This window comes from Mustela nigripes, chromosome 1 (genome assembly GCF_022355385.1).
Source record: "Mustela nigripes isolate SB6536 chromosome 1, MUSNIG.SB6536, whole genome shotgun sequence".
Classification (NCBI taxonomy): Eukaryota; Metazoa; Chordata; class Mammalia; order Carnivora; family Mustelidae; genus Mustela; species Mustela nigripes.
This window is the reverse complement of record NC_081557.1, coordinates 216,082,795-216,099,552: the sequence shown is the minus strand read 5'-3', so window position 1 is coordinate 216,099,552 and position 16,758 is coordinate 216,082,795. Positions and strand designations below refer to the sequence as shown.

Genomic DNA, 16,758 nt, shown 5'->3' with positions numbered 1-16,758 from the left:
TATTGCTGCAAGTTTTCTAGCCATCTGTCTTTATTCTTTTCCCATTTAGTGTGTATGCCACTTGCAGCCTTAGTGATCTTTTCTGAATGTAAAGCTAATCCTATCTCTTGACGACCTAAAAACCTAGCATGGCTCATTCTGACTTTCAAGGTAAAAATTAACTACATGGCAAAATGTGCTAAAGCCTTTCAGGGTCTGTGTTATGCTCATCTCTCCAGCCTTTTGTATTTTCCTTTTCTTCACATCACATTCTTTATTTTTGCGATTATTTTTCAATTTCTAGGCATAGCTGTTTAAATTTAAATTAATTAAAACTAAATAAAAATTTTAAATCTGTTCCTCAACTCCTGTATTGGACAGCACAGATAGAGAACATCTCTATCATTATATAACAGTTCTGTTGAATAGTGCTGTTCTTGAGTACATTCAGCTCTCTATTGCCCATGTCTTTATATATGCTAATCTTTTTTATATGTGTAATGTGCCCTTCCTTGTTTTACCAGATAATTCTTTTTCCATGAAGACGCTTGGGTGTCGTCCATTTCTGGAGAACTTAACCTGACACTGTCTTTTTCTATTTCCTCCAATGCTGAAGTCTGAATTCTTGCTTTTTGCCTGAATGCCTATTATATTTAAATCCATGAGTCTTTGTTTAGTAGCAAGATTGAGGAGATAGAATGTATTGAAATTTTGTGTAAACTATAGTATTACTCAATATAGCTTTATGTTGAGTGTTGTGCATGGATTTACCACCATGGAAGTAAAGATACACTTAAATGGATTTTTCATCTGACTACTGACTAAAGAAGCATTTCATTAAATAATTGTGACCTTAGGAAAAGACAGTTTGTATGCTATATAGGTCAGAGTTACTAGACTTGCTACATTTAATAAGATTTAAAACATAGCATAGAATCTAGCAACTCAAGAATCTGTCTAAAGTTTATTTACAGATAGAAAGCATTATAATCAGGTGTGTTTTCATTACAAAAATACAGTATTAGATTTGTAGCCCTTAAGTCAACTTTAATAATAGCATTATGATAAACAGAGTGGGGAATGAAGAAAGCATCAGTGTAGTACCTACCCTCAAATTTATAACATGGTTACTTATCATCAGCAAGTTTTATCTCTGTTCTATTTTAGTTACCCATTAATTCCTGTATCTCATCATCTCCTGGTATATTTCACTTCCATAATTTTAGGTTTTTTTTTTTTTTAAGTAGTTTCTCTGAGTGTACTTTATTATGCTTTTGCTTCCAAATCATTCTACCCCATAGAGAAGGCTCTTTATTATTGAGGATCATGGGATTTTTGGTATGTCATGAACATGTGGGAAGATAAGTTACTTTTCCACATCACTGATGACTTTGACATCTAATTTTTAGTCTGCCATCTTTACTTTAAACCCTGACATCATTTGTGGTTGACTTTATTGTTCTTAAGGATAACGCATTAAACCGTCTAACCTCACAGTTCATTTAATTCTCAGTAATGACCTTCAACTTTCTCTGCTTTAAATCTCTTAAGCTTTTTAAAAATTTAGCAAGGTTTATTATATATAATTTATAGAGAACAATTTTATGAATTCTGAAACACAAGCAGTTGAATAACCAATTCTTCTACTATCAAGATACAGAACAATTCTGTCAACCCCAGAAGATCTTTTGTTTTAAAGATTTATTTATTTATTTTATAAAGAGAACACAAGCAGGAAGGGTAGAGGAAGAGAGAGAAAATCTTAAGCAGACTCTGCTCTCTGCTGAGTGAGGAGCCTGATATGGGGCTTGATCTAATGACCCTGACTATGCCACACACATGCCCCATTCCTGGAAGTTGTTTTGTGCTCCTTGGTAGTCATCTCCTTACCTGAACTCTGACACTGGAAACCACTGGTCTGCTTTTTGACCTTACAGTTTTGCTTTTTTTCTGGAGTGTTATATAAATGGAATCACATAGTACGTACTTCTGAGTCTGGCTTCCTTCATTTAACAATATGCATTTGAGATATAGCCATATTGCTGCATGTATCAGTAGTTGTTCCTTTTGCTGAGTAGTAGTATTCCGTTGTACAATGGTTTATCCATTCAGCAGTTGAAGAACATTGTTGTTTTTTTTTTTCAGGGTTAGGTAATTGTGAATGAAACCCCATGAACATTTGCATACAGGTTTTTGTGTAAATGTTGTTTTCATTTCTCTTGGGTAAATGTCTAGGAGTGGGATTTGTGGATCATGTGGTAGTATATGTTTAACTTACTAGAAATTGTCAAACTATTTTCTAAAGTTGTGCCATTTTGCATTCCTAGCAGTAATTTAGGAGAAATCTAGTTGCTGCACATCTTATCAGCATGTGGTATTAGCAGATTCTTTGTAACCATTCTAATAGATATCTTTTATTGGCATTTTGATTTGTGTGTCGGTGATAAATGATGTTGGACAATTTTTCATGTGCTTATTTGCCATCTATATGTCTTCTTTGGTGATCCTGTTTGAGTCTTCTATCCATTTTTTAAAAATGAGTGTTTTCTTGTGTTTGAGAGTTCTTTAGTCTAGATACAAGTCTCTTATCAGTTACATGATTTGCAAAAATTTGATATATGCTATTAACGAATATCACTACTATTTTTAGATAGTTGATTATCTTTTAGTTATTGAAAATGGGAAAATTATCTTATATTTACCTTTATCTTAACAATTTTGGGGGAACCTTTTTTTTAAAATAGATCTACGGATCTGTATTCTTCTGCTTGAATAATTTCATTTAATATTTCTTGTATTGGGGGTCTTCTAATGATTAATTTTTTTTTGAGGGGGCAGTCTAAAATGTCCTTATTTCACCTTCATTTTTGAAAGGTACTTTTATTGAGTATAGAATTCTGGGTTGGTAGTTTCTTTTAGTACTTAAAAATGTCACTCCATGTCTTCTGGCTTGCACAGTTTTGGATGGGAAATATGCTATAATTCTTAACCTTTGTTCTTGTGTATGTAATTTAGAGTATTACCAGTCCTGTTGAACATTAACTAGAGGCCTTAAGTGAAGCAATAGAATTAGGGGTAAAGAAAAGCACAGTGATTTGAAAGAGGAAATACATTTGTGGCTTTCCTCATGTATCTGTATGGAAAAATATAAGAGAGTCAGTAGATATATTATTAAAATGGGTAGAGGAGTTTAGCAAGTTTAGTGGATATACATTGGCCATATACATTGGGCACACCAAAAAGAATTTTTTTTTTAAGTTGAATTTTTTTTGTCCATGAAAACCATAAGGTAAGCAAGAATAATCTCAATAAATTATATGTTACACTTAAAAAAAAAAACTGTCATGAAGAATACTTTTTAAAACCCTTGTGATGCTTAACACGTTGTGGTATTTGCTTATGAGTAGACAAACAGATTAAGGGAGAGACTAAAAACAGATCCACAAAGAAAAGTTGATAAACTGGACTTAGTCAAAGTTACAAGCCTTTGTACTTAAAGACATCATCAAAAAAGTGAGAAGAGCCCACAGACTGGAGAAAATATTTGCAGATAAATTATGTGTCTGATAAGTGACCTATACCCATAAGAACTTTTTTTTTTTAAGTTTTTATTTATTTGACAGAGAGAGATCACAAGTAGCCAGAGGCAAGCAGAGAGAGAGAGGAGGAAGCAGGCTCCCTGCCAAGCAGAGAGCCTGATGCAGGACTTGATCCCAGGACCCTGAGATCATGACCTGAACAAAAGAGAGGAGTAATCCACTGAGCCACCCAGGTGCCCCTAAGCTTGAGAATTTTTTTTTATTAATTTATTTATTTTCAGCAAAACAGTATTCATTATTTTTTCACCACACCCAGTGCTCCATGCAATCCGTGCCCTCTATAATACCCACCACCAGGTACCCCAACCTCCTACCCCCCCATAAGAACTTTTATAACTCAGTGATGAAAAGACAAATAACCCAGTTACAATGTAAGCAAAGGATTTGAGATTTAAAAAAAAAAAAAAATCTGAAGACTATACAAATTACCTGAAAATCTGGAGAATATACAAATTACCAGTAAGCACATAAAAAGATGTTCAACATTATTAGTCACTAGGAAAATGAGATATCACTTTGTTCTTACTAGAGTAGCTATAATAAAAAAGACAAGTATTGGTAAGAATGTAGAGAAATCATGGGTGAGAGTATAAAATGGTCCAGCTACTTTGGAAGACAGTTTGGTAATTTCTTTCTTTTTTCTTTTTTCATTTTGGTAATTTCTTAAAATGTTAAACATAAAATTATCATATGATCTAGCAATTCCAATTCTATTTCTATGTACCAACCCAGAAATGAAAATGTATGTCTACACTTTGGACACAAATATTCATAGCAGTATTATAGACAGTGGCCAAAAAGTGGAAAAAACCCAAAGTTCTATCAACTGATAAATGGATATACAGTTGGAGTGATGTACTAATATATGCTACAACATGGATGAATCTGAAAGACCTTATGCTCAATGAAAGAAGCCAGACACAAAAAATTTGGACAGATTACATGACTTTATTTATATGAAGTACCCAGAAGAGGCAAATCTGTAGAGACAAAAAGTTGATTAATAGGTACTTAAGGCTGGAGTAGGAAAGAGGTATCTCTTAAATGGGTATAATATTTCTTTTGGAAGTGATGGAATGTTTTAAAATTCGATTATGATGATGATTATACAATGTCTATATTAAAATCACCAAATTGGGGACGCCTGGGTGGCTTCCCTTGGTTAAGTTGGTTAAGTGGCTACCTTCAGCTCAGGTCATGATCCCAGCATCCTGGGATTGAGTCCCACATCAGGCTCCTTGCTTGGCAGGGAGCCTGCTTATCCCTCTGCCTCTGCCTACCACTCTCTTTCCCTGTGCTCATGCTCTCTCTCTCTCTAACAAATAAATAAATAAAATCTTAAAAAAAAAATCACCAAATTATATATTTGTAATGAATAAATTTTATGATGGTAAATTATATCTCAAAAAAGCTATTAATTAAAAACATACAGATTTACGTTTTGGGACTTTAGGGACATGAAGGTAGCCTTACTATTTGAGGTAATATTTTTAAAAATTTATTTGTTCTTAAATTTTATTTAAAAAAAATTTTTTTTAGAGAGAAAGCCCAAGTAGAAGGAGGAGCAGAGGGAGAGGGAGAGAGAGAGAATCTTAAGCAGACTCCATGCTGAGCATGGAGCCTGATGTAGGGCTTGATCCTAGGACCCTGAGATCATGATCTGAGCTGAAATCAAGAGTGAGGCACTTAACTGACTGAGCCAGTTAGGTGCCTCTCATTTGAGGTAGTATAATGCTTAGCATACAGTTGGGTTCTATATTAGACTGTTGCTAAAAAATGAATTCTGATGGATTTAAGAACTATATATATAAAGCAAAACTATAGAATTTTATACACACACATATATATGTAAAATAATTATCTTTGTCAAAAATATAAGTTATAAAACGAGATACAAAAAAAAAGTATTTGTGCTATATTAAAATAAAACAAACTTCTGTGTGAGAGAACAAAATGAAAAATCAAGCCATAGTTGGAGCATGGATGTGGTTCATGAAATTGGCAGTTGTCATTGTCAGTGCATCAAGAATGCATAAAACTGTGACTGAAGTTTGTTTTTTTTAAGATTTTATTTATTTATTTATTTATTTATTTGTCAGAGAGAGAGAGAAGGAATAAAGCATGGAGAGTGTGAGAGGGAGAAGCAGGCTTCTGGCTGAGCAGGGAGCTCGATGTGGGGCTCAATCCCAGGACTCTGGGGTCACGACCTGAGCAAAGGCAGACGCTTAATGACTGAGCCACCCAGGTGCCCCGTGACTGAATTTTTTTTAATATTCTTTTTTTTTTTTTTTTTAATTTTCAGCATAACAGTAGTCATTATTTTTTCACCACACCCAGTGCTCCATGCAATCCATGCTCTCTATAATACCCACCATCTGGTACCCTAACCTCCCACCTCCCCCGCGCCACCTCAAACCCCTCAGATTGTTTTTCAGAGTCCATAGTCTCTCATGGTTTCACCTCCCCTTCCAATTTCCCCCAACTCCCTTCTCCTCTCTAACTCCCTATGCCCTCCATACTATTTGTTATGCTCCACAAATAAGTGAAACCATTTGATAATTGACTCTCTCTGCTTGACTTCTTTCACTCAACATGATATCTTCCAGTCCCATCCATGTTGCTACAAAAGTTGGGTATTCATCCTTTCTGATGGAGGCATAATACTCCATAGTGTATATGGACCACATATTCCTTATCCATTCGTCCATTGAAAGGCATCTTGGTTCTTTCCACAGTTTGGCGACCATGGCCATTGCTGCTATAAACATTGGGGTACAGATGGCTCTTCTTTTCACAACATCTGTATCTTTGGGGTAAATACCCAGGAGTGCAATTGCAGGGTCATAGGGAAGCTCTATTTTTAATTTCTTGAGGAATCTCCACACTGTTCTCCAAAGAGGCTGCACCAACTTGCATTCCCACCAACAGTGTAAGAGGGTTCCCCTTTCTCCACATCCCCTCCAACACATGTTGTTTGCTGTCTTGTTGATTTTGGCCATTCTAACTGGTGTAAGGTGATATCTCAATGTGGTTTTAATTTGAATCTCCCTGATGGCTAGTGATGATGAACATTTTTTCATGTGCCTGATAGCCATTTGTATGTCTTCATTGGAGAAGTGTCTGTTCATATCTTCTGCCCATTTTTTGATATGATTGTCTGCTTTGTGTGTGTTGAGTTTGAGGAGTTCATTATAGATCCTGGATATCAACCTTTTGTCTGTACTGTCATTTGCAAATATCTTCTCCCATTCTGTGAGTTGCCTCTTTGTTTTTTTTGACTGATTCCTTTGCTGTGCAGAAGCTTTTTTTTTTTTTTTTTAAAGATTTTATTTGTTTATTTGACAGACAGAGATTACAAGTAGACAGAGAGGCAGGCAGAGAGAGAGAGAGGGAAGCAGGCTCCCTGCTGAGCAGAGAGCCTGATGCGGGACTCGATCCCAGGACCCTGGGATCATGACCTGAGCCGAAGGCAGCAGCTTAACCCACTGAGCCACCCAGGCGCCCTGTGCAGAAGCTTTTGATGACTGAATTTTTAAAAGGCAAACAGTCAGTTGAAAAGTGGCAAAAGGACAATGGGAATGGAGAATGTTTCAAAATAGCTAAACCTCAGTAATAACTAAGAAACTGCAAATTAAAATAAATGATTTTATTTTAATGTGTTTGACAACTATAAAGTCTGATAATACCAAGTTTTGGTTATTTGGGGGACAATAGGAACTCTTAAGCATTGCTGATAGAGTTGCAAAATGATTTAATCATATAATGCATTATCTGGTAAAGTTGAAAATGTGCATACCTTGGGACCATGTAATTCCACTTACGGATTTCTGTCAGGAAAAAACTAACACTTGGACAGGATGGCACATTTATCAAGATTTTTAATTCACTATTTTTCATAATAACAAAAATGTGAAAAGTCATATAGCTCTCAATAGAGAACTGGATAAACTGCATGTATTTATATAAATAAACTCTGTGTTATAGTCAGACTGAATGCATAGGAATTTTGGCCTTTTGGTAAGAATTGATCTCAGTTATATAGGTAAGTCTCTCTGCTGAAAGCAATGAAAAAAATGTTAGATTAAAAAAAAAATAGAGCTGAAAAGACAGTTGGGAATCCCTAGGCTAATTTTAGAGGTAAGTAGAAAATAAGTGGCAAAGCTGCTTAAGCTTGAAGTCCCTTGTTAATATTGTTTATTTGTATTTTCCTGGCTAACTAGGCAAAGGATCAAAATTCAGGCCTTAGGGCCTGTCCAAGGTAGATATTCTTATAGGAGATCTTCCGCAAATTAAGCTAGACTTCAAAAGGCCATGCCTTCAGGGTAAAAGCACCCAGATCTAAAGTCATCCTTCCTCTCTGCAGTTCCAGAATGGAAAAGGAAGAAGTAAAAGGAGGAAAATGTCTGAGATTGAATTTGTCACAGGGTGGCCTTCTAGCAGATCTGTATCCTAACAATCAAGGAACCTCAGGCTGTAATACTGGATTGAAGTGTTGCTGTGGTCTGAATTTTTGTGTTGCCCCAAAATTTGTTTGTTGAAACCTTGATGCCCAGAGTAATGTTACTAGGAGGGTGGGTCCTTCTGGAGGTGATTAGATCATGAGGATGGAGCTTTTACAGGATGGGAATTAGTGGGTTAGTACCCTTTTAAAGGTGATCCCAGAGAACTAGCTCACCCTTTCTACTATGTGAGGACACAGAGAAGTTGGCATTCTGTAACCCAAGTGAGAGCTTCACCTGAATCAGACCATGCTGGCACTCTGATCTTGAATTTATAGCCTCCAGAACTGTGAGAAATAAATGTTTGTTGTTTCTAAGATACCCAGTTTCTGTTTTTTTGTTATAACCACCTGAATGGACTAAGAAATGTATATATATATAGTTTCCTACTGTTAAAACAAATTAACTCAGATTTAGTGGCTTAAGATAACACTAACTTACTATTATCTTACAATTCTTAGGGTCAGAAGTCTGAAGTGGGCCTCGGAGGACTAAAATCAAGTTGTTGGCAGTGCTGTGTTCCTTTATGAAAGCTTTGGGGCAGAGTTTATTTTTTTGTGTCTTCCAGCTTTTAAAAATTGCCAGCACTCTATGGCTTATGGCTTCTTTCTGTCTTCACAGCAAGCAATGACCTGTTGAGTCTTTCTAATGATGCCATCTCATTCTGACTCTTTTTGTCTCTGTCTTCCCATTTTAAAGATTTTTGTGATTATAGTGGGTCCATTAGTATGATCTTATTATAAGATCAACTAATTAGCAACCTTAATCCCATTTGTAACTTTAATGCCCTCTTGCCATGTAACATAATTTATTCATGGATAGTGGGTATTGGAACATGAATGTATCTGGGAGGTCATTCATTCTGCCTACCACAAGATGGTTTCTAACTGATGGTGCCTTTAGCTGCCTTCTGGAAGCAAACAGTAAGCATCTTTGGAGGAGGGTACATCTATCTTAGGCCTTGGAATTTTTAATCTTTTGAAAGCAGAAGCCAGTAAGTACTGAATTAATAAGTGCACAAAGAAACAGGTAAGAGGAGCAAGAACGATGAGACAGCAGAACACACTCATGCACAATAAGTTATTGGGATGATCAGATGCTGATTTTTAAAATTGTCATGCTTCCCATATTTAAAACAGACCTAAATATTTGTAAGGAATGGGGAGCTATAAAAAAAGATGTTAAATATTTGAAAAAGAACATAATTGAACTTATATAAATAAAATTATTAAACTAACAAGTCAGCAGATAAGCTTCCTGAAATAAGAGGGTTTGGATTTATCCTCTGGTGAAGACAGCTCAGAAACCGGAGTGTATATTTAAAAGAAATTTGTTTCAGCATTGGAAAACAGGTAGCAGAAGACTGTGGTCCCAGAGAAAAACTAAATCAATGATGGAGGCTCTATGATCACTCCACCATTTTGCTTGGAGGTCATTTCCAGACTGTAGCACAGGCAAGATGATTCCAAAAAGAGCCCAGTGGTCTACAGACTTGAGAAGACAAAGATCAGCATTCAGAGTATTTTAAGTGGCTAGAATTTGTGGGGGCATAGTACCAGAAAAGCGGGAGTTATGTAGAAAAAGAGCTCAAGAAACCAACACATGTTACCCTTGAATATTTGGAAACCAGTTAATGCATATGTAGGACGGACATCCACAGAGCTGATAAATAACACTTTAAGGAAAGAATGATTACCAGTGAACCGTCTCTGAACAATTGCTAGAACTGACGTAGGGCTGGGAGTCATTCAGGTTCCCACCAACCAGAGTAAGAACAATAATGGAATATAAGAGTAACTCAGTGGAGATCCACAAAAGCTAAACATAGTAGTGGGAAGACTTTTGTGCTTTTATTCTAGAAACCTTTTTTAAAAAGTATTTTAATGTTTTGAATAAACAAAGTATGATACTTGTTAAGAGAAAAAAAAATCGAGTGCTCACAATGTAAAATTCATAATGTCTGGCATCCACATAAAATTACCAAAGATGCAAAAACAGGAAATGTATCTCAACATCAGGAGAAATTAATGGATAAGAAAACATAAATATGAAACAGAAGATTAAGGAATCAAAAGAAGCATTTTTTTAAAGATTTTATTTATTTATTTGACAGAGATCACAAGTAGGCAGAGAGGCAGGCAGAGACAGAGAGAGAGGAGGAAGCAAGCTCCCTGCTGAGCAGAAAGCCCAATGCGGGACTCTATCCCAGGACCCTGAGATCATGACCCAAGCCGAAGGCAAAATAACCCACTGAGCCACTCAGGCGCCCCAGAAGCCTTCTTTTTAAATTAAAAAAAAAAAAAAAAATGAGGAACTTTGAATGAACTTTACTGAGAAAAAAAGAGAAAGCATAAATAACCAAAGTAAGGAATGAAAAGCAAAAGGGACATGACTGCTGATGTTGTTGATATTAGATAAATAAAAGCATACAGTGAAACATTTTATGCAAATAAATTGAGAAATGCAGTTGAAATGGATGGCTAACATGAGAAATAGAATATCTGAGTAGACCTATGACAGTTAAATAAATTTGATTGGTAATAAGCCTGTTCAGAAAGAGTTTATTTCCAGGTGGCATCCCTGGCATATTCTACCAGATAGTCAAGCAAGACATCCTACATTTTTTCATTTTTCCCAGGTGGCAAAAGAAAAGAACTTTACCATTCATCAGAACTTGATAAGTACAAAAGAAATTTACAGACCAGTTTCTTTGGTGGCCATAGATCAGTAGCACCAATACTATATACTGTGAATAAATCTTAACACGATATGTGTAAGACCTTGGTCTTATCTAGGGAAGAGCTGAGAAGCCCAGTAGAACAAAGTAAGTCCTTGTTTATCATCTTTTCAGACTTAAATGTAGGAAATGTGCAGCCTTTAACTTCAGTAAGCTTATATGTGGGGGGGCGGGGGGGGGAAGGACGTGATATTTTGTCCAGTATAACACAGAATAACATCTTAAAATAGTTGTTTACAATATTTTTGGAGCACATTGATAAATAGAATATCTTAGTAATAGAGATTTGGGGCTCTTTGAGTCTAAATCGTTACCTAATATGAAAGTCTTATATATTATATAGCCTTCTTGAAAGCTCTGTCTGATGATGATTTATTCACTTTTCTGCCTGAAATTTCCATTCATAGGAGCTAGTACTGAATCATTTCACAAAGCTTTTATTAACTACATATTTTTATTAAGTACCATGATAACTACATTATTTTATTAAATCTAAGACATCATTAATTTTAAGTTGCATCATTTCTTCACATTCTAAATGAAAAAGTGTTGCTACTCTTTAATTATAGCACATCATTGATTTTTAAATGTATCTTGCTTTCAAAGATATTAAAATGTTTTTTAAAGCATTTTTGTATTTATGAAACATTTCTATAGAAGTATTTCCATTTTTCTATGATTTAGAAACACCACTGAAAAAAATCTGCTTTACCTTTCATTTTTCATACCTATCATTCTACCTTTTGTTTTTCTTCCCTAATTTAAGCACTCTTAAATGCATTACTTTTTTGGTTTCCTTTTTTGCCATGCTGGTCATTTTTCTTGAAATGCCTTTTACTTTATCAGTAAGCTGCTTAAAATTGAATAAGATACAGCCTTCACAGAAAATTATAAAATACTGAAGTCAGTATATCCAGAAGGTAGAATACTCTTGCAAATTCATGATACTTGTTAACTTGACAAGATTGTTGGTATTTTTTCCCAAATATAAGTATGTAGGTTTAAATTTTTTATATCATACTTTGCACAGCCAGGATTTTCTCCCCATTGATATTCATTTACTCATTCTTATAACTGAGGTTAAAAATGCTGCTTTCTGGGGTGCCTGGGTGGCTCAGTCCTTAAGCATCTGCCTTTGGCTCAGGTCATGATCCCAGGGTCTTGGTATCAAGTCCTGTAATGAAGCCCCGCATTGGGGCTCCCTGCTCAGCCGGAAGCCTGCTTCTCCCTCTCCCACTCTCCCTGATTGTGTTCCCTCTCTCTCTGTCAAATAAATAAATCTATAAATAAAAAATAAAATTTTTTAAAAAGATGCTACTTTCTTTCATGTTAATGTTTTTTGTTACAGGTATAAACTGGAATGTAATAGATGTCTTTTTTCATTCTCCTCTACAAAACTATTACTAAAAAAAATCTGCCTGTAGTATTTCAACTTGGAATACTTCTAAATAACAAAGATTTTTACTTGTTTTAGTAGAGAATGTTTACGTTTGAATATTTTAAATTCTTCACAATCATGTAGTTTCTGATAGTCATTGTGTGATTGTTTATTGTTTTGTGTGTTGCCTAGTTCAGCTTAATTCACCTAAAGGAAAAATGACACCTCATAGTTAAATTTGTAATTTTCTAATTCATTTGGGTTTATGGTTTTTGATTATTGTAAAATTTAACTTTTCCAGTAGGTTATATACTTTTCTCTCTTTTACAACACAGGTTTTGAGAGTATTTTAGAAGGGCTTTATGGACCACGGCTACGAAGAGACCTCAGTTTATTTGAAGGTAATGCTTTTTAAGTTTTATTTTAAAATTGTGACTTTTTGTCCCATTTAACAAATGAAAAGTAGTTGTTCTGTGCTAACTTTACATTAAACATAAATTTGTGGTCTTGTTTAATTAGTATTTTTAAATAAATAAATAAGTGATCCAAATATTGTTTTTGTTATTACATAACATTATCATAATCTTTTGAAAAATTCATTATACTGATCAAAATGGAAAGTGAAGCTTGGTTTTGGCTTAGTGATGAAATTTAATTTTTATTATAACGTACCCTTGCTTATTCTTAAAGAGGATTTAAAAGCGTTCAATTAAGTAAATATTTTCTCTTGCTCATGAGACAGGCAGCCTGGAAATCAGATTGCTCCTCTGAGAAATCCCACTGTGTATGTTCAGAGTTTTATATTTACGTATAATACTGTTTGTTATTAGCCACTTCTTTCAAATGCTGTAGCATAAAGCCTAGTGGAAGATTTTGATTTGTGATATAATTGCTGCGATACCATAGTTTATAGTTGTTTTATTGCTTGCTTGGAAAGTAGAGCAGTAGGAGAACGCTTTTGTAGACCTTTGAGATTTTATAATACAGTTTATTCATAAAATGAGTAACACTAGTGTAGATTTTCTGCTTCGATTTTGATTGAATTATTTCTGCATCTTGTATATGATCTGTTTTATGTCCTAACTCTTTTGCCGTCTACTATGGTATCTCTCATTCTACTGAGACTCCAGACATCTTTAAAGGTCCTTCTCTCTCTGCTGTTTAAGCCTTTTGCGGTGAGGGAATGATGGTGGAGTAGTCAAAACTTTTCTGCCCATTCTTTATTAGTGTTGAGCTGGGTAATTAAATTAGGAATCATAGATCTGAAGGTATCTATGAAAGATCTTTTGTCTCAACCACCTGTCTTCTCCGAGATGAATTCATATCCATTTAAAACATGACTTTAAGAGTAGAGACTCCGAAATGTGCTTGTACTAATGTTCTATTATTCTTCCAGCTAAAATCATTTTTTATTTCTCTTAACTTCAGTCATTTCTCATCTTAATCATAATTCAACACTGGATTAAGTATTTTACCTGATTTTTTTAGCAATGCTAATACTAGTTTCACCTATTTTTCTGAGCTTACAAATGAACGAAGGAAAAATCTAAAAAACCAAGAATTTAACCAAAGCCTGACATTTCCTCAGCCTTCCTTTCTTAACCTGCTGTCCTCATTCATATCAGAAGTCAGCATTATACTTAATTGCCTTCTGACAACCCAAATTACATCTTGTGATTCAGTCTGTTGCTTCCCCCACTTTCACTTGTTTATCTATATAGTTCTATGTATACGTATATATTTATGATCCTTCAGAAATTGTTTATTATACAAAGGGCAGAATGTTCTAAAGGAAATAAATGCTTTGTATTTTGATTTTAGACTAGTATTTCTTTAGTATACAAGTTGGACATGTTTATTTTAGGAAATTAAAAAAAAACAGATAAGACAGAAAGAAAAAATTACCCCTACTTCCATGGTCTATAGATAACTTTTAAACATTTTTATATGAATGTAAAATATGTTTTTATGTGTTTATTCTTTAATTATAGCACTATTTACTATATGCACAGTATGTATAATTTCTGTGATAATTATTCAGATAATAATTATGTATAATTTTTGTACCTATTGTGCTCACTGGATGTATAACGTCTAGACCATCTTTTTTTTTTTAATATAATTTTTTATTTTTTATAAACATATATTTTTATCCCCAGGGGTACAGGTCTGTGAATCACCAGGTTTACACACTTCACAGCACTCACCAAAACACATACCCTCCCCAATGTCCATAATACCACCCCCTTCTCCCAAACCCCCTCCCCCCAACAACCCTCAGTTTGTTTTGTGAGATTAAGAGTCACTTATGGTTTGTCTCCCTCCCAATCTTTTGTAATGGCTGCACAATATTTCATTGTAGATTTATAATTAATTTACTTATTTAATACCCATTGCTGCTATCTCAGTTTATTTAAATTCAGATAGATCTTGTACTTTATGTTCATTTTAGTGCTTTTTTTGGTGGGCGTATTTAACAAAATTAGCTAAGCTTTGGAACTTACATATAGACACATATTTGTTGCTTTTTTTCTTCCTCCAGGTTTCTTAGGTAAATTCTTCTACTTTTCTTTCCCTTTTTTGAATTAAAAAAAATCTAATTAAATTGTAGCCTTGAGAATGATGATATTAATTATTGCAATACATCTGTTTCTGTTCAAGAATGAAGACAGCCATATATTTTGAGGGAAATTCAATTAGTACTATCAAAAATGTAGAGCCTCTTGAAAAGGCATGTAGAAACTATACATTATAGATATCTCCAACTTCTATCTTATCCTCTTATAAATAAGTGATAAATAAGTGTGGTTTCTTTGTTGTCATTGTTAAAAATGGTTTAATATTTAGATGCGGGGACTACAGGTATAGGTATTTCTCACCTTGCAAATCTGTATATAGGAATCAAATAGATCAGTGTATGTTTTTAGTTAAATCGTTGGAAATCCAAACCTTTGTTAACTCACTTTCCAAAACTGAGAAACCAAATATATTGGCTAGCAAAGGATTCTTATATATTATATATTACTTTAAATTATTTTTTGTTATACAATTAAATGCATAGTATTTTAACTTTATAATACATTCATTTAGATAGAATTGCATATCTGCTGCTGTTTCTGTGGAAAATATACTCTGAATTTCATACTACTACCCTAAATCAACTGTGGCACAGAGCATATTTTTAACTTTAAGACTTTTGTATTGTATATATGATGGTTTTAAGAGGTTTGTATTTAAATTCTTTTTTTTTTTTAAGATATTTATTTATTTATTTATTTGACAGAGAGAGAGAGAGAGATCACAAGTAGGCAGAGAGGCAGGCGGAGAGAGAGAGGAGGAAGCAGGCTCCCTGCTGAGCAGAGAGCCCAATGTGGGGCTCGATACCAGGACTCTGGGATCATGATCTGAGCCGAACGCAGAGGCTTTAACCCACTGAGCCACCCATGCGCCCCTGTATTTTAATTCTTGAATTTTATTCGGAACCACCACCAGATTAAATGGTTTGAAGGAAACTTTTAAGTGGTGCTAATTTTTATTTTGTTGGAAACGAAAAATAAGCCTTAGTTTTCTATCTTCTTTGGTATGTTTTGTGACTTTTTCTCCTTCTGGGGAAAATATTTTGGCAAAGACAAGGGGGACTCTACAAAGAAGGTTTGAATGTCATAAACTTCAACTTTTATGTATGCCCAGAAAAGTTCCTTATATTCTGTGCTTCTCTTCCTTATCCATCTCTCCAAAACTTGTTTTTCCTGTGCCACAGAACTTTTAAGCAAAAATTCCCTCTTTTTTTCTGCTTTAGTCAGTCCTTTCTCATGTCTTATTTGTGAACTGGTTTCTTTCACCTGTGGGAACATCTAATTTACATGCCGTGATTATGGATATTTACAAAAATTTGTAGAGTGTGGTTGACCTGTGTAAACTGTTGGAGCCAAAGGGAGATTATGTCAGAGGTCTACAAGCTATAGCATATTGGCCAAATCCAGCTTATTAATTATTTTTGAATGGCCTATGGGCTAAGAATAATTTTTACATTTTTAAATAGTTGAAAAAAATCAAAAGATTAATATTTCATGACATACGAGAATTATGTGACGTTCAAACATAATTGTTCAGTTAATAAGTTTATATTGAGAACACGTCTCATTTGTCAAAATGTCAGTGACTGCTTTTGTACTATAAAAGTAATGTTGAATGGTGTGGCAGGTGGTCTGGCCTACGAAATCTGAAATACTATTTGGCTGTTAATAGAAAAGGTTTGCTAACCCTTGAGTGTACCACTGACTGAAATTTAATATATTTGACTTAATATCTTTTTCAACTGTAAACACTATAAGGATAGAGACAACAAAACTACCTTTTAATGAGATTTATTAGGTAAAACATTAAAAAATTTTATATGAGGGACACCTGGGTGGTTCAGTGGGTTAAAGTCTCTGCCTTCGGCTCTGGTCATGATCTCAGGGTCCTGGGATCGAGCCCCGCATTGGGTTCTCTGCTCAGCGGGGAGCCTGTTTCCTCCTCTCTCTCTCTCTCTCTCTCTCTCTCTCTCTCTCTCTCTCTCTCTCT

At 34.6% G+C, this 16,758-nt stretch overlaps 1 protein-coding gene across 11 annotated transcripts in view; it reads left to right on the top strand.

The window, feature by feature from the left end:
- The window catches only part of LCORL (ligand dependent nuclear receptor corepressor like), a 160,283-nt gene that overhangs the window by 28,481 nt on the left and 115,044 nt on the right, over positions 1-16,758 (top strand). For all 11 annotated transcript variants that reach the window (XM_059381543.1, XM_059381534.1, XM_059381595.1 and 8 more), the window contains exon 2: positions 12,528-12,593. In XM_059381543.1, coding sequence (XP_059237526.1) covers positions 12,528-12,593 — 66 coding nt within the window. The remainder of the gene's footprint in view (positions 1-12,527; positions 12,594-16,758) is intronic.